We start from the raw sequence: 27,531 nt of genomic DNA on the forward strand, positions 1-27,531 counted from the left end.
TATAATCACTTCTCCTACAACATCTAATACAATTATGAGGAATTCAAAACGATGATTCTATGCTCAAATATTATCCCTGTCATGCAAGTGATCTTGGATTGATCCACTCCTCTCATTATTTTCCTCACAGAACCAATTAGCCCCACCTAATGTTTTTGAAGTCAAGACATTAATGACAATTCAGACCTTCAAGTGACATTCTAGCAAGCAAGAAGCTTCACTTCAAGCAAAGACTCGTGCCAGGATCTAATCCTACTTTGCTTCTTAGAACTGAAGATGACAATAAAAGAAGAGGCAATAATATTTGCAACTGTTACTTTTCATTTCAGTTGCCATTTAGGTTGATTGTGTAACTGAAGAGGCAATAAAAGAGATGCTAATAATGAATTAAACAGATGCAAATATTATTCTTTCAGTTACACAATCAACCTAAATGGCAACAATAATGGACAATCTTCAAGGAGAATAATCAGAAAGAAAAGTTTGGTACGTTGCTCAACATTTTTTGGCAACTCAAGAGATTCCTGTAAACCTACAACCAGTATAAGAAGCAAGCACGCACACACACACTAGGAGGGCCCTACACATATTCATATATTTTACATTCTTTCTTTTTTATGTTACTACCTTGACAACACGTCTCTTTAATCCCAAATTCTCCTCTTTATTCAATCATCACTCATATGAGAGAACAAATGACAGACCAATTCTCCTCTCAAACTTCCAATACTACAACACCTCCATAGTCCAAATTCCTCTACCAAACGCACTACACTTGTTATCATCTCTTTATCCTATCATCCCTAAAAAATTCCAATATATATTACCCATTCTCACTTCACCTACGCATACACAACCATAAGAAAAATCAAGAAGAGATATCGCAATAAGATATCCAGAAACAGGAAAGCAGAAATAGAGATTCCCACAAAGAACTAGAGCATCCTACATCGTAGCAAAAAACAATACTCAGAAGGAACAAAAGGGAAGAGGCATAACTCAGGTAAGTCACTCATCTTTTTCATTCAAATACGTACAAACAGAATTGCATTTCAGTCACTATGTATCAAAAGAGATATACCTCATACATTCAAATGCTCATATCTATAACGTAAATTAAGGGTTCATTTTATAGCTTATAGCAGGGATTCATCATATATTCAAAGCTAGATTACAAAGAGCGTAAATAAACGATTATGGTAATTCTAGTAGGAGAATGAATTCTATACCGACCTAGTATCAATAGATGAACATACCGAATCCCGAATACATTTCGGATTAATCGATGTGGCGTATATCCTCGGTACCCCCTAACCGGTTCGGAGTCAGCCATTAACGGCTCTATCATTGCCGCACCGGAAAGAAGACATGACTCACTGTCTTCTTTACCCATCTCGAATTAGAGATGCTTCGGTCTAAGAACTTCATGAACTACCGTCGGAGTGTGAACCCCGTGACCACTAAGAGAAGAAGAGCTCGCGAGGATCATCCAAATACCACCGGCTCCGCCTCCCCACCACCTTGAATACATCTCCATTGCCGCGAGACAAATGGAGAAGAGAAAGAGAGACGGTGGCCTTATCCATCACCGTTAAGAACGAAGAAGAAAGAGGAGTAGAGGAGAAATAACCACTGCGAGCCACCAAGAGATTTTGAGTACGAGATAGAAGCTCAGAGTTGCGCCACCGACAATGCATAACCCGCCACCGACAATGCATAACCCCGTGACCACTAGGGTGAACTCTTTTTAGCCAATTCCATCCTTTTATTCTTAATTTACTAATGATCCACTTGTATTTTTTATCTTTGTTTCTATTTATTTGTTCCAACATCATTAGCTTATGCAATTTTAGTAAATGAAAATTGATTAGTATGTTTATATCTGTATAAAAAATATCTTATGATTATTAAACAATGATGGTATATTCTAATCTAAAAAAACATTAACATTTGCTTAATAAAAATAATAAAAAACTATTTATTACTAAATTAATTAGGGAATTTTTATAGGAAGGTTATAGATCGAGTCGTCTCTAACTTCTCTGAAAATAGGAATAAGGTCTACGACCAATATTGTCTCTAAGCTATTAATTCCATATATAAAAATAATTCATAAACGTTGTATCACTTAATTTCATGTATGAAAATTGTTCCTAACCATTTTATCAAATTAATTATGGAATTTCTATAGCAGGCTTATGGTTCGAGTCGTCTCTAACTTTTCTGAAAAAGGGAAGAAGGTCTACGGCAAATATCGTCTCTAACCTATTAATTTCATATTTAAGAATAATTCATAACTGTTGTATCACTTAATTTCATGTATGAAAATTGTTCCTAACCATTTTGTCAAATTAATTATGGAATTTTTATAGCAAGGTTATGTTTCGAGTTGTCTCTAACTTCTCCGAAAATGAGAAGAAGGTTTACAACTGACATTGTCTCTAAACTATTAATTCTATATATAATCAATAAACTATTTTATCACTAAATTCTATATGTATGATAATTAGAAATTATTTTATCAAATAAATTTTATGGGATTTTTATAGTAAGGTTATGGTTCAAGTCGTCTCTAACTTCTCCAAAAATGAGAAGGAGGTCTACGACCAACACAAATCTCTAAACTATTAATTCTATATATATATATAATTAATAAACTATTTTATCACCAAATTCTATATGTATGAATAATTAGAAACTATTACCAAATAAATTTTATGGGATTTTTATAGTAAGGTTATGGTTCGAGACGTCTCTAACTCCTCTGAAAATGAGGAGAAGATCTACGACCTACACCGTCTCTAAAACTATTAGTCTCATTGAACCGAAACAATTACATATTTTGAACAAATTTCAAATTAATCAATTCAATAAATCAATACTCCTAAACCTACCGGTATTTTCCAAATCATTAACAATCAACCAAAGTAGAAACAATTTTTGAACTATAACTACGTAGTCTTGATTTCCATATTGTACCCAGGGATACGTAGGAGCAAGATAACATCTTGTCAGATGCAAATATAAAAATAAAATATTTTGTTTTAGCAATTAAATAATTTTTAAGGGTATAAAAGTCCATGTGATTAGTGTGGGTACCATTTTAATACGGGCGGACGGGATGCTAATACTTTCCCCGATCCGTAATCGCCTCCCGAGCTCAGAATCTCTGTTTAAAGACCATTCTTATCCAATTTGGGCATACTAGAGAGTTTTCTATGTTTTAACTGCAAAAAATGTAGTGACGACTCCAAATCAATTAGGAGAGGTAGAAATCGAGTTTGCCTCTTCCTAAGTCGCAGAGTCGGTCTTCCAACCGAAAATCGGGTCGCGACACATATATCATTCATTTTTGTAGCCATATTTGCCATGCTAGTTTCATGATCATGAATAGACTGGGACCAGTCAAACTTCTTAGTTGTCAGCTCTGTCATGAGATTTCTCACTACATACTTATCATTAATGTCTGATTGGAAGTACTTCTTCATCATCCTCATAAATTCCCTAGAATTGTTCGTCTTAGGCATAGACGACTTGATATTGTTAGAGATTAACATCTTCATCAAGCAAAGACTCAACCTGTTTGACCAGCCCAAGCCTCAAATAGAGTATTGTATGTCTTTGAGTCGGTCTCAGTTATGGTAAGTACATTATCCATAATGATGACCAAGTCCAACTCCATCACACCGAGTGAGAACTAGATTTGTTGGGACTAATCAATATAGTTCAGTCTGTTGAACTTGACACAACTGTTGCCTAATCAAATGCATTGAGTGAAGTTGGAATAACACATGCTCACACTTTAAAATTTTGAATAAACCATATTGAATTTAAACTAAACTTTGATTCATCCATTTAATTTATCTTTGAATAAAATTTAAATGCATTAAACCTTACTAATGATGCCTAACATTATTCTTTATTAAGAAATTAATTGTACTTTTTACATATGCATGTTATCTTTGGATAAACGATAACAAACACTTATGTTTAAAACTTTAATATCATTAAACACATGCAATAATTCACCTTTGGGAGATCAAGATATGCATCATATTTATAGAGCAAACCTAATTTATTATTCTTATGACATCATAATCTGAATTACATGCAATGATCCATATTTGGGTGATCATGATATACATCACATTAATGAACATACAAACATATATAATTCAATTGCAGAAACACAAGGAATATCATAATGTCTCTAACCTTATGCTCTCATACTAATTGTTAATTTTAAACTTTATGAGATTCTTTAATGATTCATAAAAATTCTTTAATTTTGACCTTGGTATTATTAATCTTGTAAAGATTGTGTTCTTTCTAGGCTATAAAAATTTCTCACCATTTTTTATCATCTAGTGGACAAGCATTTCTAGAGAATGATAACCAATAACCCATATCACACAATTGATTTATGCTTAGAAAATCATATTTAAATCTTTTAACATATAAAACATTTGATATGCAATATAGAGTAGTTTTACCAATAATGTTTCACTTTCCAACTACCTTTCCCTTATGGTTTACACCAAAAGTTACATGCCCACATTTATTAGGTTCTAGTTCTAGGAACATAAATCTTCTTCCTATCATGTATTGTGAGCATCCGGTGTCAAGGTATCATAACTGGTGTTTGTTTTGTTTCATTGAGGAAGTCTAGTTGTCTGGCTCATAGTTAATGATTGCCATCAAGCAGAGATTTGCTTCCAACATTTATTCTTTGAGATCACTTGATCTTTCATATTCTCAGTAGCCATCATTCTTTTTTTCTTATAGGAGATCCTCTTTGAGGGTTGTTTCTTGAGATTTGGACAATAACCTTATCGTGTCATACTTTCTTGCACTCAATCATCATCAAATCTAAGGCTGGAAATGGGTCCGGATTGGTGCGGGTAATGCATTACCCAGACCCACCTTATTGCTTCATTTTTGGACTCAGATCCATCTCATACTCATGCTAATACTCGTTGGGTCTTCTACCCACGAGTCATTGTGTACCCAACATTGGATTACACATATCAATTAACAATATAACATCATTATTTAATAACATAACAATCACATTTATAAATTAACAATATCACATTATGGATTAACAATATTATATATATATATATGCCAAAAATGTATAGTGGATATGGGTAACCGTGGCTCTGGATACCTAATTACTCAGACCCAGACCCGTCCAACAACGGGTCTTAATTACCTGCGAGTCCGAAACACTAACTTAGACCCGACCCGTTGAAGGTATTTTTTGCGGATACCTATAGATTAAGGTACCCATTGTCATCCCTAATGAGATCTAATGTCATTGATTCTCTCACTATTGTTATTAGGTCTGAATGACTTCTTGAACTTTCTTCAGTTCTAGAGTTTCTTCATATTTCACAATAGAATATATAGTTCATCGTCTTCTTCTTCTCCTACCTCGTCTGACTTTAACTAGTCTCATTCTTCAATAGACTCCTCTACGGTAAGTGCTTTTGGAGTTGCCTTTATTGTAGTCTTTTTTCCATCTTGAGAGTAATGGATTTTGGCTTCTTAAAATTGTTTTCCTCCATCAATTGTTGTTCACTGATTTGATGAGTTACAATTTACTCATCCAACTTCATTGTGAACAATTCTTTGGCTTGAGACATTGCTGTCACTGAAGGTCTCCATTTTTAGGGAAGGATTCTTGGGATGTTCTATATTTGTTCCCTGGTTTTGTATGTTTTCGCCAGAGATTTTAACTCATTGGTTATGATTTAAGATCTTCCAAACAATGTCCAATGATTTCTCCATCTTTCTTCTTGATGAGCTCATACTTTCCGATGAGCATGTTGAAGAGCTCGTACTTTCTCCATCTTCTATGATATCATGTATATCAGAGTTTGTGGATTGTAAAAACAACTCTTTAGATTCATTCCATCAACTATAAACTTCTCCATTGAAATATGAAGGTCTTGACATTCAGGATACTTCCTCAGTATGACTTCTATCGGTGCTAGTTACTCCTGTCATGTCTATGGATCTTTTCCTCTAAAGATATAGTTCACTATAATTAAGCCTCATGTAAATATACAATTTGAGTGACCAAAATACTAGTTCACTCATGATTAGAAAATAAAACTTAAGTACTCTTTCCTCTATTTTCAATAAAAATATATTTCTGATTCTCTATGATAAGTAGTTCCTTAGTGTCTATGGTAATGGATCTGCCCTTCGACCCATGATGAGTTAAGTTTCCCACCATTCGTTCTTCTGAATGTCGCGATTTGAATATTAGAAGCTAACATATGTGAGTATATTGACCATATAATAACACATTTTATGTAGATTGGGTAAGAGTCGGGAGGTGAACTTGAATTCCCGACCTATAATACCAAATGTGAACAACCAATTTTACCCAGCCTATTTACAAATATATAAAAAAATAGAGGTTTCATAAACAACAAAAAATAGTTAAAAATATTTTTCTTTAGATGTCTCAGAACCAATTTTATCTATCTTGACTCTTTGGTACTTGATTACAATTATAACACATATGGTTATCATAATTTTATTTTAAATAAGTACTCAATTTTAATGATCAATTTATAATAAATAAATAAAAAACGTTACAAAATGTGTTTAATTAGGAAGTTGTGGATTGAAAGAACCAAAAAAACATTATAAAACAATAGAGCCCGAGTTCATTTTTATGACATTGTAGAGCTTAAAAAACATTTTTTTTTGCACAAAAGAACGGCTAAGCTTCGTTTCATAGTCAGAAATCAATGATTCATTTTCCATTAATTTTGTGCCATATTTATTAACAAAACTGAAAGAGAAACATCCTCATTCTCTGCTTTTTAAACAGTTCAATGTATTGAAACCTATATTTATTCACCATTTATTTTCCCAATTTATTTTCTCCAAAATAAAAAAAGACCTATCGACCGAAGCTCTTGGACCCTCTCAATCTGACAAATTCACTTGTATGGTGCACCTTGACTGAAAAATTACGACATTGGTGCATCTTTTATAAAAATTACAAAAGTGGTGTACTTTTTCTAGAATCGGTTATGCCACTGCCGGTTTAATATTTTTTTCTCCTTACACAATTCGGCAGCCATGAAGGAGGTTAAATATTTAATTCCTACTTCCCAAAAATCGGCAATGAGAGGGGAGTATTTCATGAAAAAATTACAAGGTGGTCGATCTTATTAAAATTTTGTGACCAAAATCGGCCAAAGGGTAGCCGAATGTTGCAAGTTATCCGCAACATTGCTTTTGGTAACTTGTTGACACTTGGAGGAGTAGAAATCAACAATCATCTATTATTAGCATTGATCGAGAGATGGAGGCCGGAAACACATACTTTCCACTTTCCATGTGGAGAGGCTACCGTCACTCTTGAGGATGTGGCTTACCAACTTGGCATTCTGATTGAAGGAGAAGTTGTTACCAGAGTGACACGTACGGAATGGGAAGCACTTTGTCTCTGGTAGTTGGGTGTTGTTCCAGTAGGTAACGAATTAATGGGGCAGATGGTGAAACTCACTTGGCTTGAGAGTACATTTCGTGATCTCTCTAAGAATGCTAATGAAGTTGTTATTCAACAACACACTAGAGCATTTATTCTGAGAATTATTGGGGGAATTCTCATGCCAGGTACATCAGGTAATCGAGTCCACCTTATGTATCTGCCCTTGCTTGAAGACTTAACAGAGACATTCTAATACAGTTGGGGCTCAGCTGTATTGACTTGTCTTTATTGAGGACTATGTCGTGCAACAATAATTAGTGATCAAAAAGAGATTGGAGGATGTCTACTACTCCTTCAATCATGGGCATATGATTGCATTCAAAATCTTGCACAAGACAATGCGACCCAACTACACCTTATTTTCCATTGGTGAAAAGGTATATATTTATTTTATCATTTTAACTAACATAAGTGGTTCAAATATATTCACTAACTAACCATGATTAATAATAGGCGGTCACAACATTTGATCACCGCCAACATCACTGGACATGCTGTTAATATCATACGTGCAATATTTGATCGTATGCGCCTTGATCAGATATATTATTTGTAAAAATATCATTTATTAGTTTATATTCTACAGATTAATCGAGTAGAGAAATGTATATTAGTTTAGTATGTCTCTATATTTTATGTAGAAATATATATTTTTTATTCTGTTTTATTCTCTTTGTATACATAGCTAATATATGCATTTAGCAGATGTATATTTATGTTTGTATATTTTTAATGTAGAAATAATAACTCAAACTTTCATTTTGTTTGTATATTTATGTTTGTATATTTTTTATATTAACTTTTTTAGTAACATTTCTACGAGTTTGAGTGGATGCCATATTACCACCTGCCTTTCCTATGAAACCTCTCGGAGATCAACCGATCACATGTGCCACTAATTTGTTTCACAATTGTGGAATGGCATGCTACTGATTGGGTTATGAGATAATTTGATTTTGGTCAACCAATTCCACAAGATCCAGTGAATTAGGGGGGAAAGAGAAATTTTTTCATGAAATACTCAACCATCATTACCAATTTTGGGGGAGTAGGAATTAAATATTAAAATTCATTCATGGCTGCCAAGTTATGTATAGAGAAAAAAAATTAAATCGACAGTGGCTTAACCGATTTTAGGAAAAGTACACCAGTTTTGTAATTTTTATAAAAGGTGCACCAAGACCGTAATTTTTTGGTCAATGTGCACCATACAAGTGAATTCGCACTCTCAATCTAATTGCCTCAGCCTCATCAACAATAGGCCTTTCTCCTAAAAAAAACCTCCATCTCAATGCCAATCCCAATCTGAAACTGCAACATATATTTATACCCTTCCTCTATGAAGCATGGATACTGATACATGTGTCGAATACGATACGTATCCGATACATCGACACACATTTTTTCTAAAACACAAGATACGATACGTTCAGGGATACGCATATAAAATAATAAAAACACATAAAATATGATAAAATTATAAGTGTAAATCAAAATATCCAAAGTAAAAAATATATTGGAAATTTAAAATCATTGTCCTCCATAACAAATCTATCTTATCTTATTTTAATGAAAACGAATATATCCTAAAATCATTGTCCTCTATAACAAATCTATCTTATCATATTTCAATGAAAACAAATCTATCTTATCATGTTTTATTGGAAACCAATTTATCTTATTCTGTTTTATTGGAAACGAATCTATATATCCTATATTTTACTGAAAACGAATTCATATATCCTATATTTTATTCAAAACGAATCGGATACGTGTCTTAATATTTATTTATTTAATTTTATTTTTTTTAATTTTTGGATACTCTATGGATACGTATCCTTCGCGAATCTGAGCGTATCCGTGTCGGATACGTGTCGGACACCAACACGTGAGGGTGTTTGACGAATCCGTGCTTCAGAGCCATTCCTTATAAACAAAAAAAAGATCATATATTCATAGATATAAACGAAAACCCAATCTTCCAATTCATGGATTTTGTAACCCCAAATTCATAAACTTCATTTCAAGTTTTTACCATTCCTTGAGTTCTTCAGCTTCTGCCTTTAAATTTTAATTTCAAGTTTCATTCCTTTACACTTAAACACATACCAGATTACCATAAATGACCTGAATATTCCAACACCTATGCATTAAGCTCTCACCTTCTAGCACATGTTTATTACCAAAACTTTAACCTTTTATATATAGATAAAAGAATGGGTTATGTGATGAGTTAAAATAAGAGTAAGAAAGAACTAGGAATGACATTGAATAAGGCAAAGGAGAAGAGTAGCCGAACACTTACCTGACTTCAGTGACCACCTCAAACCACCATTCCCCATGGCGTCGCGATGTGGAGAACGTTGTGTCTCCCTCCTCTGATTCTGTTGACGTGGGTGAAGAACCCGTATACTCTTTCCTTTTTATTTTTTTCATTCCATTTTTTTTATTTCATTTATATTTTGTTATGTTATGATTTTATCCCTTCAATCTTTTATTATATATATACTATTACCATATAATCCATAGTACTAATGATGAGGGCCTATTAGTTAAATTGTTATTGAAGATAAATCTTCATAAATTATGTTAGTTTATTTCCTATATGAATTTATTTATAAAAAATTCTAAGTAGCTAAAAGTAGAGTCTTTAATGATATTATAACCAAAATGTTGGTTTTTAAATCAAAAAATAAAATCTTAACTATTTCAAAAATATCTTTGAGATTTGATGTGCTATGGACATTAGTTTTTGTTGCTTCATTGGTCTCGAAGACGACAAAAATACAACTATTTCAAAAATCTTTTTGAGATTTGATATGGTGTGGACATTATTTCTATTACTTCATTAATCTCCAAGACGATAAAATCTTAACTATTTCAAAAATCTCTTTGAGATTTGATGCGATGCGGACACTAGTTTCTGCTGTTTCATCAATCTTGGAGATTAAAAATTTCAACTATTTCAAAAATCTCTTTGAGATTTGATGTATTGCGGACATTAGTTTATGTTGCTTCATCGGTATCAAAGACGACAAAAATTCAACTATTTCAAAAATCTCTTTGAGATTTAATACGGTGCGGACATTAGCTTCTACTGCTCCATCTATCCTAAAGATGTTAGAATTTCAACTATATTTTAAAATTTTCTTTAAAATTCGATGTGGCGCGAATATTACTTTCTATTGCTTCATCTATCTTGAAGATGATAAAATTTTAATTATTTTAAATATATCTTTGAGATTCGTTACAGTGTGATTATTAGTTTATGCTACTTCATCATTTCTCAAAGTGAATAAAAGTCTAATTATATTTTTAAATCAAATAAATCAACACCAACCAATTTTCAAATAAGAACTACGTAGTCTTGATTTCCCTATTGCACTTATAAATATGCAGGGGCAAGATAACTCTTGTGAGACACAAAAATAAAATATTTTGTTTTAACAAATAGATTTTTAATAAATTTATTTAAGAATATAAAAGTCCATGTTATTAGCGAGAGTATTATTTTGATATTGACGAATGTGGTGTTAATATATTCTCTAATTCGTAATTGACTTTAGAGCTCAAAATCTCTGTTTAAAGATCATATTATCCAAATTGGACATAAAAGAGAGTTTTATATGTTTTAACTGCAAAAAATGTAATGACCACTCTAAATCAATTGAAAGAGATAGAAATCGACTTTGCCTCTTCTTAAGTCACAAAACCAGTTTTTCAGCCGAAAATCAAATCGAACACCAAACTTGAATCATAATTTATGAGAATAGCGTCAGGATTCTTGGGGGCACCATTGGAAAATTATGGAAAGATTGGCAAGAAGCCAATTAAGATATTTGCTTGATTTATGTACAACAAGAGTAGGTACAGACTTCAAGTAAATATAACTTTTCTTGCTTAAGAGAATATTACCCATTATTGAGTTGCTTACCTTCTTGACTTAAATTTCATGGAAGAATGTGGTAAACAATAATTTATTAACATCTTTTGTTTAGTATTCCGTTGTTTAATTTAAATATTAATTTCTGAAAAAATGAGTCTAAGTGGGATCAAACGTTTTTATTACTTGGCAACAAAAACGGATAATTGCGGTATTTTATGCATCAATTACTTATGGACTGTAAAGGATATGTGTGAGACTCAAATGTTTTAGAGTGGTGAAATATAATATTAAAGTTGAGTTTTAGATAATATGTTTTGGTAATCATTGAGGTTTCAATAAATCTTTCTAAGTTAGTAAAGGTTCTTGTAGTTACTAAGTGTGAACCTTGTCTTAATGACTAAATGGTTGAGTATAGGATTAAGACTTTAGTATGATACTCTTAGATACTTGAGAAAGTTCAATGGACTAGGTTTATTAGTTTTCGAAATTGCATGTGATGACGTAAAATCTAGAGTATAGTATGATAGTAACTAAGTCTTAAATCATTTCAATTGCCAAACAACAAGTTGAAACTTCATGTGACGATGTTAGAGTTGAGAAAGAGAACAATGAAAACATAAAGATAGTGAGAATTATCAGGAAGTGTGTATTCTTGGAGTTAAAAATTCAAAGAAGAAATTGTATGAGCCTTTCGTGTTAACAATGGTGTTGACTTTATGTCACAAGCAAGTCGAATGCTAATGATGCATTTGGAAAATGTGGTCGAGTGGTTGTTGATGAGAAATATTTCATAATTTTTCTCCACTCGCTCGGGAAGTAATGTAGGATTGGGCAAGGATAATGGAATGAATGTTCTCCGTAAGTGACAATCAATCTTAGGTCATCCAAAAAGAATGAAATCATTATCCATAAAATAAATTCAAGTTTATTGATTGTTAGAAATTCATTGTTAATATAGTTTAATATTTAAAGATGAATATTACCTCTCATTTTTCTTTCAAACCAATTCAACCAATTTAAATGACTAAAATTTTCTATTAAAATCCTGATACCCTTCTTAAAAAACGACCAATTAGTCTCTTTTAAAAAAATTCAATTAGTTTCTTTAAAAAATGATCAATTAGTCTCTTAGCCAATGATACCATGGAAAAGGAAAAAGAAAATTCTATTTGTTTTAAAATAACACCGCGGGGAAGAAACGGTATAAATCATATTTGTGTTGTAGACTTTAAGCCCAAAAAACTAAAAATCCAAGTCACCAATTTATGTGGCTCCTAATGCTTCGAAGTTGAAAATCACACTATCATCCAGTTCTAAAATCTAAACCACTGGCTATCCAATTTTCACCCAAATATCCCCTCTTTCACACCCAAAATCTCTAACAATCTAAAAGAAACTGCTAACTTTTCTATTCACCTTACAAACCACAAATATTCAGATAACAAATGACTACTTCAATATGTGTAGGTTCCTCCTTCTATGGAAGCTGGGGAACTTCCATGGTTGGTGAAGATTACACCATGTTGGCCAAGTCAGTGCCATCACAAGTTCGCATGGGAAGAGGTAAGCCAGTGAGGTTGCAACCTATGATGAAAAATGTCAATGAAGGGAAAGGTATTTTTGCACCTCTTGTGGTGATTACTCGTAATATCGTTGGTAAGAAGCGTTTCAACCAGATTAGAGGCAAAGCTATTGCTTTGCATTCTCAGGTAAATTTTATAACTTAAATTGTTACATGTAAGTTGACTCCATTTTGATTTTACCCTCTAAAATTTTGTTTGATGGTCTTTATTCTTAACTGTTTATGAAAAGTTTGAGTTTAGTCTTAAAGACTATGTTTGAGAGTTATGATGAGGGAAGGGGAAGGAGGGGAGGAAGGGAAGAAGAAAGTAAGCCAAATCAAATTAAATTTATCATTTGGTTGGGAGAATGAAATTCAGAAGAGAGTAAACTAAAGTAACTATAATAAAAGAAAAATTCTTTTATTTTTTTAAAAAATCTAATTAACGATAATTATAAAATTTTAATAAAGACATTTAGGTAGTTTGATATATTTGTCCCCGGAAAAACTCCAAATTGAGGGAAAATGATTATGTTGAAGGTTTTGCGGGGATCCAGAAAACCTTCAAAACTTTTCTTTTATAAAGTCATCCATTATGTAACTAGTAAATTAAACTAAAATTGGGCCAACTTTTGTATCCCATACACATGTTTAAGTTTTTTACTTAACTTTTATTTAAAGCTAAGAGGTTGAGGAAATTAAACAGAGTTGGTCAATTTGAACAATTTCTTTTCTTTTTGTGTTCTGGTTTTCTAGAATTTTTTGTACGGTGGAAATTAAAGTTTGAAATGTGGTTTGTATGTTTCAAGTTTGGTTAGATTGAGGGGTCTGAAATCTTTCAATCAGAGGATCAAGCTGGAAAGGAGATGTATTACTCCTCTTGTTATATAGTTGAAAATTGAAACGACCAAATGCAAAATATAATATGTTTTGGACTACTAAGACAAAGAAAGGATTAATAACACTGAAGTACTTAGGTACTGCTTTATTTTATGTTGTTCATCTGACCTGAGATGTTAAAATTTAATGGACTTCAAATTTTCAAAATTTGCATTTATGGGAAATAGATTATACTTTTAGGGTTAGTTTGGGAGTTGAATTTTGGAGGGGAAGGAAAAGGGAAGGCTTGGGAGTCATCTCGCAAGTGTATTTCATGGTTCTCAAGCCTTCCATTTCCTTCCTTCCCCTCCAAAATCCAACTCCCAAACAAACCCTTAGAGTCCAAATAATGAAAGACTAATTAGAAAAAAGATATTTTGTTATTGACAAAGCTTGATTTCACATTTTAAAATGTTAGGTAATTACCGAATTCTGCAAATCAATAGGAGCGGATGCAAAACAGAGACAAGGGTTGATAAGGTTGGCCAAGAAGAACGGAGAATGGCTCGGATTTCTTGCATGATAGTTTAACAAATGTATCTCATTTTGTAACATACCTATAGATGCATGCATGTCGTTCATTTCTTGGTAAGCTAATAAAGACATTTTTTCCTGCCAGAAATATTTGATTAGAATATGGAAAGTATTGTAATCAGGATTCATTGTCAATTCAACCATTTTTCTGTGAGGAAAAAATGGAGAAGCCTAGATTTGACATGCAATTTGTCATCCATACAAGTGATCACGAACCGAATACTTGTCCACTGGATATATTTCTTTGTATGAATGTTAACATGTCCTGTGGACTAAATGTCAATCACTGCACAAAGGGATGATTAGACTAAAGTTTAAAGATGGGAGAAACAAAATGCTTCAGTTGTATCTAATAGCTATACTTCTTTTACATGGGTAACAAATCTGAAAGCATAATTATCAAAATAAATGTTTTCTTTATTTAAGAGGGTGAGCTTGATGTAACAGTAAAGTTGTTGTTTTTGGTTCAAATCGAAATCGAGTCTTGTGAATTGGGCTGCTTGTATGTGGTTTCTTTATTTCTGATATGTAATGGCTTGAGCTTTAGGAAACAAGCCATGCAAATTAAACTTAGCATGCAACTTCTGCACCACCTTTATTGATATTCTGGTAACGCTGACGAATAAATTATAATATCCTAGTTGCAAGAAACATGTACATCTCATAGAAAAGGAAATACCCTTCTTACTTCATTCTTTAACATTGAAATTTAACAATGTTACTGTATGGAATGTTTCCTCTTCACTTTTTTTCCAATTGAAAAGTGGTAGATCCAATCATTCATTTAAGTTTTAAAAGGGGACCCATGCAAGATGAATGGTTAATGAATTATTCCGTTAGATCTACCACTTGATGCTCTCAATTGGAAAGAATTTGAGAGGATTCATTCCCCTCATTGTCATGCTGGTCAAGCTACTTCTAAGCTCTTAGACAAATGTTGATAGTTCTTTGTCCTCCTCAGGACAATGAATAAAATTCGAATGTAATCGGGAGTCATAAAGTAGTCAGGTGGTTAGAGTATAGGGTTCAAGTAGTAGAGTGATAAGGAGGTTGAAAGTTTAAATCTCACAAACTAAAAAATATAAACATAGTAACATTTGCTAATAAAAAATCAATGTAACTTCAAACTAGTGTTATTAATCTTAGATAGATTATTGACTAGTTCAGACTACTGATCAATGGGTTGTCGTTAGACTAATGAGTCATTAGTTGAACGGATTAATTCGGTTTTCATTAATAAGTTTATAATATTATTAATAGCTAAGTAGCAAACATTACATATGTAATTAATGCCAAAAAAGTATGAAGTTTATACTCTTAAAATGCAATTAAGAAACTCAAAATTCTTCCATTTTTAAGGTATACGAATTTCAGAAAACTCTTTTTTATGAATTGCAAAAAGGGGCACTGAAATAATAAAGGTAAAAATATGAAGTTTCTTCATATTTAAGGAGACAAAGTTACATTCAATTGAGACACCCCTTCTTCATCAAATATATCAAAAGCTTCTATAATATTACCTTCATTTTGATTTGTATTTTCCTAGTATTATCTTGTGCATCATATCAACCATATTTGATTGACCTATGATTCAACAACATTTTAGATATAATGTAACAATTAAGATTAACATCAATTGATATCAAACATCAAAGAATGAACCATATTCATAATATAATGAAGTTACATGTCAATATCATCATAATTTGGTTGGATAATCATATTAGCAAGATTATTACACAATGCATCAAATTTGTCATTAGTTAAGAGAGGTGGTCACTTCTTCATTACCCAACTATAATGGTTATCAAACACTTTAAAATTAATAGGATCATAACTTTGATGCCTGAACTAGTTCATAAGTTTAATAATTATCCCACATATCAATATAGTAAAATCGAGACAACTTCATTTATGTAAAAAATAAAAGCAAACAATCAATTAAAAATCAATTTTTTATACATTTGTTGTAGCCTCAAGTTGTAACCAACATAAACAAGATCATTAGGTTTTGAAGCTCTAATCTATTTCTTTTCTTTGAGTCAATATGCTTAACAACTCGAAGCACTACAAGTTTAACTTAAAATACAAATAGCCAACTATTGAACTATAAAAATACTTTCAAGTAACAATCACTAATTTTACCAGACCTTATTTTAGATCTTTCACGAATAACAACTTGTCTTCCAAAATCTATCTCAAAATCTTTGAATTTTCTCATCTCACTAGTCAACTTAGTATTCATTTCGGGATTTTCATAAGAATACATTTCAATAATATCCAAAAGGCCAGATATTGTGGACTTGTGCTTTTTAAATTCTCCAAAGTTAAACCTACAAGTTGATTGAACGATAACCTACAACATGAAGATTCTTACGAAGTTGAGAATCCCAACGACTATTTATAATATTCAAGTAAGGCTTCACTTTCTTCTTATTTCTTTGGAACCTCTTCACCATTTTTTATCTACGTTTATAAAAACTCCACTAAAGAGAAGTTATGGCAAGTTTATCTTCACTATTAGCAAGACATAACAAACATACAAGTGACTTAGTACATTTCATGATATCAACACATTTCTTCCAAAACCTAGAATCTAACACTTGTTCCACAAATGGATTGTGATGACAACAAGGTCTAGTGGCGATTACTACCGGTATTGTGACAACAACAAAGACACAACCACGGAAACATGGTTACTTGTCTGCCTCTCTGGAATATGGATATGAAATGAAAAATAGAAAGTCGGAAACAATAGAAAATGAGGCCGCAAACACGAGGGTTTAACAGGATCAAAACAACGTCATTTTTGGATTGTTTTTCTCAAAAGAATCCTCTCAAAGTGACGACATATTGAGTTTTAGGCATTTTTAAAAAATAGGTCAACTCATCACTTAAGGCAAGGCCAGTTGAATCACATGTTATATCATAACCCAAACATGTTGATCTGGTTTGTACTAGCTTTGATGCATGACAGATTAAACGCGTGGTTCGAACTAGTTTGGTGTCTAGTTCTTGCTTCAACTGATTTAATTGGTTAGTCTGAGCCTATTTTCAAAACTATGCTTCAAACTTATTTATACAATGCTAGCTATCTTATTTAATGCGGGGGAAAATTGTATCAGAATGAGCCATACCTTTGTGACATGGATTACATAATTTTGCCTCAAATGACTTATTTTCATCGCCAATATTTTACATTTAGGTTTTGTTGTGTTTACCACAATTGCGGGAATATGCATATGAAGCAATTGCAATTACGACGTCGAACCCATTAGAGACTTCCAAAATCACAATATTACATCCCTAATATTATAGTTGTTGATTACATTCTAAAACAATGGTCAAATTATCTAAAGTTGTCTCGGTTGGGGTCATTTTCTCATCAAGTGCAGTAGTTGTAGTTGTATTCATTAGTGGAATCAAGATGTCAACAAGTTCCCCAAACATTCTCCTTATTTCAAGGGGTTGGGATAATGAGTTATAAAATAAACTTTGTATTTATTGATGCATATATACACATACTCATTACATTCAAAGGTGGATGCATTCATAAACATAACATTAACTATTGCCATTTATGTACGATGGTGGAGAGTTTGAAAATGTGTATTCCAAGCTGCTTTTGAACATCTTCCTTAACTTTTCAAGGCCTTTCATGCATTCTACAAATGTGTACAAAATGAAAAAGATTTGTGTATCACTTAAATAAAGAGTGGCCATGGTAGAGAGTTTGAAAATGAGTTATTCATGATGTTATATGGTGGCAGTGAATCACCCATTACTTCTCAATCCCTAGAAGACCACAACTATATTGAATGGTTAAGATGAAGAACATATCTCTTCAAAAGATGGTTAGAATATTGCTCAATAATAACTTTACTCCTAAGCACTTCTGGGCTGAGGTTGTTAATACCCCATTCTACATTCAAAACAAAATATATATTAGACTTATTCTTATTAAAACTCCATATGAATTGAGGAAATTTCACAAACCCAACATTTCAAACTCATCCTTTTGGTTGTAGCTGTTATATTTTAAATATCAAGGATGAACTAGGAAAGTTTAATGTGAAAGTTGAAAGTTCAATTATTGTAGAATACTCTCTAACTATTAAAGGATTTAGAGTTTATAGTTCTATAATCTTGCTTATAGGGCAATCCTCAACCTTAACAAGTCAGAAGATCAAAACAACAACATGCTTAAAGAATTGGTGGATGATCAATAAGAAGATCTAACTTCGTAACATCAAGATTGTCAAAGATCTTAGAACTTAAAAAGCTACCACCCACAAGATCCCATCATTGGTAATCCCAATGATAGGATAAGATCTAGATCAAGTTTCATAGAGCTGAAATATTCTGTATTAGTATTTGAAATAAAACAAAAAAATGTAGATGTTCCTCTACTTGATGAGACAAGTGATGTTTGGACACTTATGTCTCTACCCGAAGACAAGTCAATTGTTGGAACCAAGTAGGTTTTCAAGAATAAACTTGACGAGAAAGGTAATGTGGTAAGAAATAAAGCTAGATTGGTTGCACAAGATTATTCTTAGGAATAAGGATTAGAAGGTATTTGTATCTTATTATCTTTTATTGTATATCATAATATAATGCTTGATCAAATGGATATAAAAAGTGCATTCTTGAATGGATTAGTCAATTGCCCCATGAATTTGAATATGATTCTCGTCCAAATCATGTATTTGAACTTAAGAAATCTTTATACAACCTTAAACGAGCACGTAGATTTCGGTATGGGGGACTTAACTCATGTTTGATGATGAGTGGATTCGAAAGAGATAAGGTACATACAACTTTGTTCAGAAAATCATATAAGGAAGGTTTTATAGTTGTAAAAATATATGTGGATGACATTATTTTGGTGCTACCTAATGAATATTCATGCCAAGAGTTTTCTAAGCTAATGGAGAATGAATTCGAGATGAGCATAACGAGAGAACTTGTTCTTTTTTGGACATTAAGTAAATCAACCAAAAGACGAGGTGACATCCATTAGACAAAGTATATAAAAGAGCTTCAGATGAAGTTTAATATTGATGTTTCCAACTTATGAACATTATAATGTATCCTATGCCCATTCTGAACAAAGATAAAAAAAGTAGACCAAAAAGTATTAGATGTATGATAAAATCTCTCTTATATTTAACCACGTCCGAACCTAATATCATGTTTAGTGTATGTTTATATGTTGGTTTTAAGTTGATCCAAAAGTGACACATTTATGAGCGATAGAAATAATCTTCAAATATTTTGAAGGTACGCATAGTCTTGGTTTGCCATGTAAGAAAAATGTTAAGTACTGAATAGTTGGTTTATGCAATACTAACTATGCTAAAGGCACCATATGAGAATATACAAGTCAAGTGAAAATAAAATTTTGTGAAAAATACTCTTGCATAGAAATACTATTTGTAGAAAATTATAGCTTAAATTAATTGTATATATTTTGCAAAGGATAACTATGCTCTGAGAGTTTATGATTGTAAATATTAAGATATTTTCTTAACTAGTGATAGGCTCATTTGATCTTGCATATCCATATATCCCCACCTAGTGAGCATTTAGAAATTAACACTTCAACTCGTATTAGTGCATAGATCCTGAAGAGCTTGGTAGATAAAAAATACATGAATAAGCATAGAGCCTGAAGAGGTTTGATTGGAAAAGAATACTTGATTGCTACAACCTGAAGAAGCTTGCTATAAAAAAGAATATTTGTCTAAAAAGTTTTTTACCCCTTCTAATAGAATGGTCTAGACATGGCTATTAAGAGTAAATCAATATATAAATATTTGTGTTATTTTCTCTATCATATATGAGGTAAAATGTGTATATAAAGTAAAATGTGTATATAAAGGTGAGAAAAACTTTTATAAAAACATATCCAACACATCATATTTAGAGACATGTGCATTTTTTATTTTTGGTACATTCATTTGAGACTAAATTTTACTCAAGTAATTTCTAATGTGTTGTCCAGATTTTATTAATTGTCTCTATATAAATACGTCTTTACACGAGTCTTTATCAATTTTACGTCTCCACACGACTCTTGATCAATTTGTTAGTGGTGAAACATTCAAAAGACAGAATAATAGTATTATACTATTACATCAAAAAGAAGAGCGGGCAATGAGAAAAATAACGCAACAACCGCCCAATGTTTTCTGGTACATCGCGCACAATATTAGTTAAAAGATCAACATTGCAGCCTTGTCAGCACAAGTGCAAGAAAATGCTCCAGCAGTGTTTATACACTGTATCGACCCTTTGATGATCTTTCCCTTCTAGCATCATCCTGTAACAACTAGAGATGTCAGAATTATAGAGATATTTGATATTTAATGCATTAGTCCATTAAATTTTGAGCAGAAATTTACATGGAAGTTATATGTTATCTTGTCAGTAACATCAATAATCTCCTTCCACTTCCTTCCGATGCTCATCTGCAAAATAAATTCCAAAACAAATAATTCCCACTTCCACCTATTTATAGAATTTTCTGTGTATGAAAAGTAATAACAGAAAATTTATTTTTCTTATTACTTTAACAGACAAACATGTTACTTGGGTATGAGGAGCTGGTACATGTAAAAAGTATGTTGCATGGGTACTTCAAAGGTGGCAAATATGAGGCATATTATTAGTCTCTCATCTTCACATTTAAGTCGGACTTTTGTCTCAACCTCTCATATAAGTCTCTCGCATCCTTTGCGGGTACTAACATTGATCATTTTTACCTAATTACATTAGCATACCCATACCTTATATTTTTTAAAGAAAAATGTCATCTCACACCAGTATCCATATCGGGTACCGTGACTGTTCCCATAATCAAGCAACATAGCACCTTATTCATGCCACATACCTATACTCTAGTATTTGAGAAAATTAGAACTGTATCTGTGTTGGTGCAATACAAGTAAAAACTATACCAGAATATTCTCTAAGAGTTGTGGCACAGCCTATTGATGCTTTGCAGAGGAACTACACTAAGCATTTTTGGAATGTAAAAAATGGGTGATGGTTTTATTCATAAATCAAATGTTGAATTCGGAATGTTAAAAAAATAGGATAATTTTATTCATAAATCACATTTTTATTGATTAATATATTCAAATCAAATCATTTCGAATTATAATTGCTTCCAACCACTACCTATCTGAAATTTGTAGCCACTACAGTAGAAAGTTAAAGGTATTAATGCATAGAATCAATAATTAGGACAACATAATTGATACTTTGAAGATTGAAAGAGAAAGCAGCACACTCAATCACAACTTCTATACCTAATTTATATGTCAATATGTAGTCAAAATCTTAAAAAGGCATGCCTAAGACACTAAGGCAAGGCACCAGAAAAAGTCAGCTCGTCTTGCTGGTTGAGATGCTGCCCCTTGTGAGAGGCACATGACTCTGGCACCTTACGCACGTCTTTCTGGTTCAGGCATGGATTTAGCACCTTATCGATAACAGTACAAAAGACCCAACCAGCAAGCTGCATAAGGGGCTAAAAGAGTCGGAAAGATTGAAAATAACTAGTTATCGGTCTTTGCAATCCAACCAGCAAGCTGCATAAAGTTTTGTAAATTTATGCATCATAATATCTTACTTTTACTATGAATGTTATGTTCTTTTAATTAACTTATATGGAAAATTAATACAAAAATGTCAATTTCACTGTTTTTAGATTTTTTTCCTAATGTTAGTGTATCACCATAAGAGGTGTGAGCCCTTCGTAAGCTCAAACCTCGTGCAATTGAAACCCTCAAACATGGTAGTTAAAATTGAGATTTTACTTATGATCCAAGGACAACCAAAGATTGTAACATGACTCATAAGATCCTACTAATATATATATATATATATACACATACATATATAATATTATAAATATTCATATATATATATATATATATGAAGGATTTAATATGTATACACTGACAGTGTAAGAGCTTCTTCCACTGTCAGCAAATGTCAGCAAATCATCCACCACTGATTTCTTAACTAACATTGACTCTCAAACAAAAGTAAAACTTTACACTGTTAGTGCATAGATTTTAAACTCATATATGAATAACAATTCATAAGCCATAATATTAAAGATACTCATAATAATAAACATACTATATGAATATCATAAATTCAAGTCCTAAAGGTAAACACATCATAACCTATAAGTCATAATAGCAAAATAACACAACTACACAAATTCCAAGTAAAAAGGGGTTTAACAGCCACTGACACTGTTCACGTTTTAATTAAGTTTATGGATTAAAAAAGTCATTGGGAATAACAGACTAGGTTAACAGTATGTTTTTTATAAATAAGAAAAAAAGAATTTTTAGGGTTTTCAACAAACCAGGTCGCACATGACCTGGTTAGCTTCTTCTCTACCACCGACGAACGCAACTAGAGTTGAAGCTCAAGTTGCAGAATTGCACGATGAAAAAGAGAAAGTGAAGTAGAGATAGAGAGTGGGAGAGATTTAGGAATGGTGGGCTCATCGATTCCACCGGTTTTACACACGCACATGACTATCCCACCCGATCCTACGGAGGCGTGCCCAAGACTGAGATCGAGCATGGGCTGGGGGTCAAAGATTGTAAGATTGTGCAATCTCACGAGTAGGATCACGATTTTCATTAGCATGCCCTCCAGCACCATAAGATGTCTTTTCCTTTTCCTACATTGATTTTAAAGGCCTTCACATGCATGCCATTATCAAGTAACACAATATGAAATCACATGCAGCCAAGATAATAAAGTAGCAAGAATCATTTGTATAAACATAATAACATACCTGGGCAGCCTCATTTGCTGCAGTTTTTGTCCATAATGAAAGCTTGTCCTGCCTTTGGCGAACACTCGCAACTACACCACATATATCCTCAGCATCGTCGAATTGCTCCCCAATTAAAGCCATAAGCTGCACAACATGAATGAAAAAATTTAGAACAATTACAAAGTAACACATCTTTCACATTACATAAAACAAACAAGTTAAAGATTAAAAAACAATTACTGTTTCAAGCCACATGGTATCAAGGTTAGTCTTTCTGTTGCTAACAACAGTCCACTTTCCTCCATTGGCACACTCAGGATCTTCCCATTTTGGTTCAACCCCAGTCTTGAACAAATGGAAGTCAACATTCCCAACCAACTTGCTGGGCTTGAATATTTGATCATATAAACTGCACCAACATTTTCACATCAACTTTATTGAATTATTTTAACCAAGACCATATTGTGTCAACAAAAATGACAACATAAAAAGGAAATTATACTTACCCCGGATATTTAACACAATTTTTTATGCAAGTGGTGGAGTTAATGCAATTCAAATCACCAAAACTGAATCTTAAGGGGTGAATATAGAGCAATTAAGCCAAAGGGTCGATGTAATTTCTAGAAATAAAAATAGAAGTAACATAAAACCCAGAATTATTAGCAACAAGACCGAGACACCAGAGCGGTCTCACTCCAGGATCCATAAAAATAAAAAATTAGATAGAAAACTTGAATTCCAATGAAGACCCAATCCATACAACAACAACAAACAAGGCTTTATCTCACTAGGTGGGGTTGGCTATGGATCAAATGGTGCCATAATGCTCCAACATCGACAAAACATTTATCTGTAAGTTTTTCTTAATCATTCCAGCTAGTGGGATAGAGGCTTAACGAAGACCCAATTGATAAAAATAAAATAACAAGAAAAAAGGAATTGAGGGGAAAAGAAGATCTAGAAGGGGGAAAACACGCACCACCAGAATTCTTGGACGGTGTCGAAGGTGTAGATCTTGCGAAGCATATATATATATATATATATGAAGGATTTAATATGTATACACTGACAGTGTAAGAGCTTCTTCCACTGTCAGCAAATGTCAGCAAATCATCCACCACTGATTTCTTAACTAACATTGACTCTCAAACAAAAGTAAAACTTTACACTGTTAGTGCATAGATTTTAAACTCATATATGAATAACAATTCATAAGCCATAATATTAAAGATACTCATAATAATAAACATACTATATGAATATCATAAATTCAAGTCCTAAAGGTAAACACATCATAACCTATAAGTCATAATAGCAAAATAACACAACTACACAAATTCCAAGTAAAAAGGGGTTTAACAGCCACTGACACTGTTCACGTTTTAATTAAGTTTATGGATTAAAAAAGTCATTGGGAATAACAGACTAGGTTAACAGTATGTTTTTTATAAATAAGAAAAAAAGAATTTTTAGGGTTTTCAACAAACCAGGTCGCACATGACCTGGTTAGCTTCTTCTCTACCACCGACGAACGCAACTAGAGTTGAAGCTCAAGTTGCAGAATTGCACGATGAAAAAGAGAAAGTGAAGTAGAGATAGAGAGTGGGAGAGATTTAGGAATGGTGGGCTCATCGATTCCACCGGTTTTACACACGCACATGACTATCCCACCCGATCCTACGGAGGCGTGCCCAAGACTGAGATCGAGCATGGGCTGGGGGTCAAAGATTGTAAGATTGTGCAATCTCACGAGTAGGATCACGATTTTCATTAGCATGCCCTCCAGCACCATAAGATGTCTTTTCCTTTTCCTACATTGATTTTAAAGGCCTTCACATGCATGCCATTATCAAGTAACACAATATGAAATCACATGCAGCCAAGATAATAAAGTAGCAAGAATCATTTGTATAAACATAATAACATACCTGGGCAGCCTCATTTGCTGCAGTTTTTGTCCATAATGAAAGCTTGTCCTGCCTTTGGCGAACACTCGCAACTACACCACATATATCCTCAGCATCGTCGAATTGCTCCCCAATTAAAGCCATAAGCTGCACAACATGAATGAAAAAATTTAGAACAATTACAAAGTAACACATCTTTCACATTACATAAAACAAACAAGTTAAAGATTAAAAAACAATTACTGTTTCAAGCCACATGGTATCAAGGTTAGTCTTTCTGTTGCTAACAACAGTCCACTTTCCTCCATTGGCACACTCAGGATCTTCCCATTTTGGTTCAACCCCAGTCTTGAACAAATGGAAGTCAACATTCCCAACCAACTTGCTGGGCTTGAATATTTGATCATATAAACTGCACCAACATTTTCACATCAACTTTATTGAATTATTTTAACCAAGACCATATTGTGTCAACAAAAATGACAACATAAAAAGGAAATTATACTTACCCCGGATATTTAACACAATTTTTTATGCAAGTGGTGGAGTTAATGCAATTCAAATCACCAAAACTGAATCTTAAGGGGTGAATATAGAGCAATTAAGCCAAAGGGTCGATGTAATTTCTAGAAATAAAAATAGAAGTAACATAAAACCCAGAATTATTAGCAACAAGACCGAGACACCAGAGCGGTCTCACTCCAGGATCCATAAAAATAAAAAATTAGATAGAAAACTTGAATTCCAATGAAGACCCAATCCATACAACAACAACAAACAAGGCTTTATCTCACTAGGTGGGGTTGGCTATGGATCAAATGGTGCCATAATGCTCCAACATCGACAAAACATTTATCTGTAAGTTTTTCTTAATCATTCCAGCTAGTGGGATAGAGGCTTAACGAAGACCCAATTGATAAAAATAAAATAACAAGAAAAAAGGAATTGAGGGGAAAAGAAGATCTAGAAGGGGGAAAACACGCACCACCAGAATTCTTGGACGGTGTCGAAGGTGTAGATCTTGCGAAGAGAGGATCCCCAAGCAGCACCTTGCTTCGTTTTCGATTGGTTATCCAACCAGAAAGTCCACTGCCTCTCTAGTTTGTTTTTGGAACCAATCTCCGGTTCAGGTGCAGGCACCGCCACAACTTCTTCAACAGCTGCTTCGGTTGTCATTGTTTTTTCTTTCTCTCGCCTCCGGAAGAAGGGAACGAGTGGCCGTAGGTTATGATACTGCTTTGTGGACTTTATTTCGGGAGTATTCTGACCCAATACTAGGCCCAGAATTTTAAATAGAAACAAGATGTATTAATGTTAAAATAAGTAAATAAGGAGTTTGCTCACACGAGTAATTTTCAATTTGTGGAGGAACATATTACCCGTATGTACGAGACAAAAGCACTTTCAAGTTTCAAGAAATAAGGTCCAAATTTTAAATACAAAAAGATGTATATTGTTAAAATAATTAATTAAGGGGTTTTGTGTTAGAAATTTATAATTTAGTATCAAATATTGAAAGGTTCAAGTGATACATGTTTGATTTCCCTTAAGTAAGATCTTTGGTTCGAGTCTCTTGTGAATGGAAAAAATACCCGCTGGAAGAGTTAGCCCTACATACCTGTGGATGTTCCCGGTTCGGACAAGATTGCATGTACGAGGATACATGTGAGAAATTAAAAAAAATATTGAAAGGTTGTAAGTTAAGATAACAAACTAAGAGGGTAAAAGGTTTTCGATAGATTTTTGCAACTTGAAAAGTGTAAGAGTAGAGGTGCAACAAAATGATAAGTGTGCAAAATTCAAACGCCGAAATATAAAAGAGTATAAGGAAAAGAGAGAGATCGAGATTTATCCTGGATCACCTTCTAGTTCATCAAAAGTTACGTCTAGTCCCCTTGCAAACCAACAGATTTTATTATGATGAATGTCAATCATTACAAACCACACCCTGAGAATTTGTCTCTAATTACACTCGCCAAACCTCACTATTTATAAGTACACCATTTCTAAATATCATTATTTACCTTTCATCACACCCTATAGTGAAATATACAGAAAAGTGGTATATGAAGAACTTTATATCTATGACTTAGAATTGATGTCATTGTATAACAATTAAACTCACTAGAAGTAATACACAAATGCTCAAGTGTTTAAGTTCATAAAATATGGGAGAAAACACTCAAAACAACTTTTCAGAAAAATCTGAAAGTTTTGAATAAGTTGTTTGCAAAACTGTATAAAAGATTGTAGAAAATGTAGAACGAATGATGATTGAAAGTTCTGATTCAAATCTTAATGTCAAGAGCCTTTAAATAGGCTTTCAACAGTCAACATACTCATATCAGAAGGTAGGAATTGATTGGAATGACATCCATTCGTTTTGGGAGAAGATGTTTCAGTCTGAAAAGTGTTGTAACAACTGTGAGT

The 27,531-nt window shown here is 32.9% G+C and overlaps 2 protein-coding genes and 1 long non-coding RNA gene across 3 annotated transcripts; 1 reads left to right on the top strand and 2 right to left on the bottom strand.

Annotated features, from left to right (window-relative positions):
- The first annotated feature begins 12,722 nt into the window (after positions 1 to 12,722).
- Positions 12,723 to 14,484, top strand: LOC109337087 (protein PROTON GRADIENT REGULATION 5, chloroplastic). Its single transcript, XM_019573966.1, has 2 exons — positions 12,723 to 13,114; positions 14,264 to 14,484. Exons 1-2 carry the CDS (start codon positions 12,851 to 12,853, stop codon positions 14,366 to 14,368), a joined length of 369 nt encoding a protein of 122 aa, XP_019429511.1. The 5' UTR covers positions 12,723 to 12,850; the 3' UTR covers positions 14,369 to 14,484.
- Positions 14,485 to 20,491: 6,007 nt separating this feature from the next.
- LOC109337090 (eukaryotic translation initiation factor-like) lies at positions 20,492 to 26,370 on the bottom strand. The gene is made up of 5 exons (XM_019573968.1): positions 26,087 to 26,370; positions 25,345 to 25,513; positions 25,123 to 25,248; positions 20,787 to 20,852; positions 20,492 to 20,704 (listed from the first exon to the last, which is right to left on the bottom strand). The coding sequence occupies exons 1-5, from the start codon at positions 26,275 to 26,277 to the stop codon at positions 20,657 to 20,659; spliced, it is 600 nt and encodes a 199-aa protein (XP_019429513.1). The 5' UTR covers positions 26,278 to 26,370; the 3' UTR covers positions 20,492 to 20,656.
- On the bottom strand, positions 20,862 to 22,251 carry LOC109337091. The gene is made up of 3 exons (XR_002106401.1): positions 21,634 to 22,251; positions 21,171 to 21,393; positions 20,862 to 21,115 (listed from the first exon to the last, which is right to left on the bottom strand). It is a non-coding gene; the product is annotated as an uncharacterized LOC109337091 (long non-coding RNA).
- Positions 26,371 to 27,531: the final 1,161 nt, after the last annotated feature.

This window comes from Lupinus angustifolius, unplaced genomic scaffold, assembly GCF_001865875.1.
Source record: "Lupinus angustifolius cultivar Tanjil unplaced genomic scaffold, LupAngTanjil_v1.0 Scaffold_1_1095, whole genome shotgun sequence".
Lineage (NCBI taxonomy): Eukaryota > Viridiplantae > Streptophyta > Magnoliopsida > Fabales > Fabaceae > Lupinus > Lupinus angustifolius.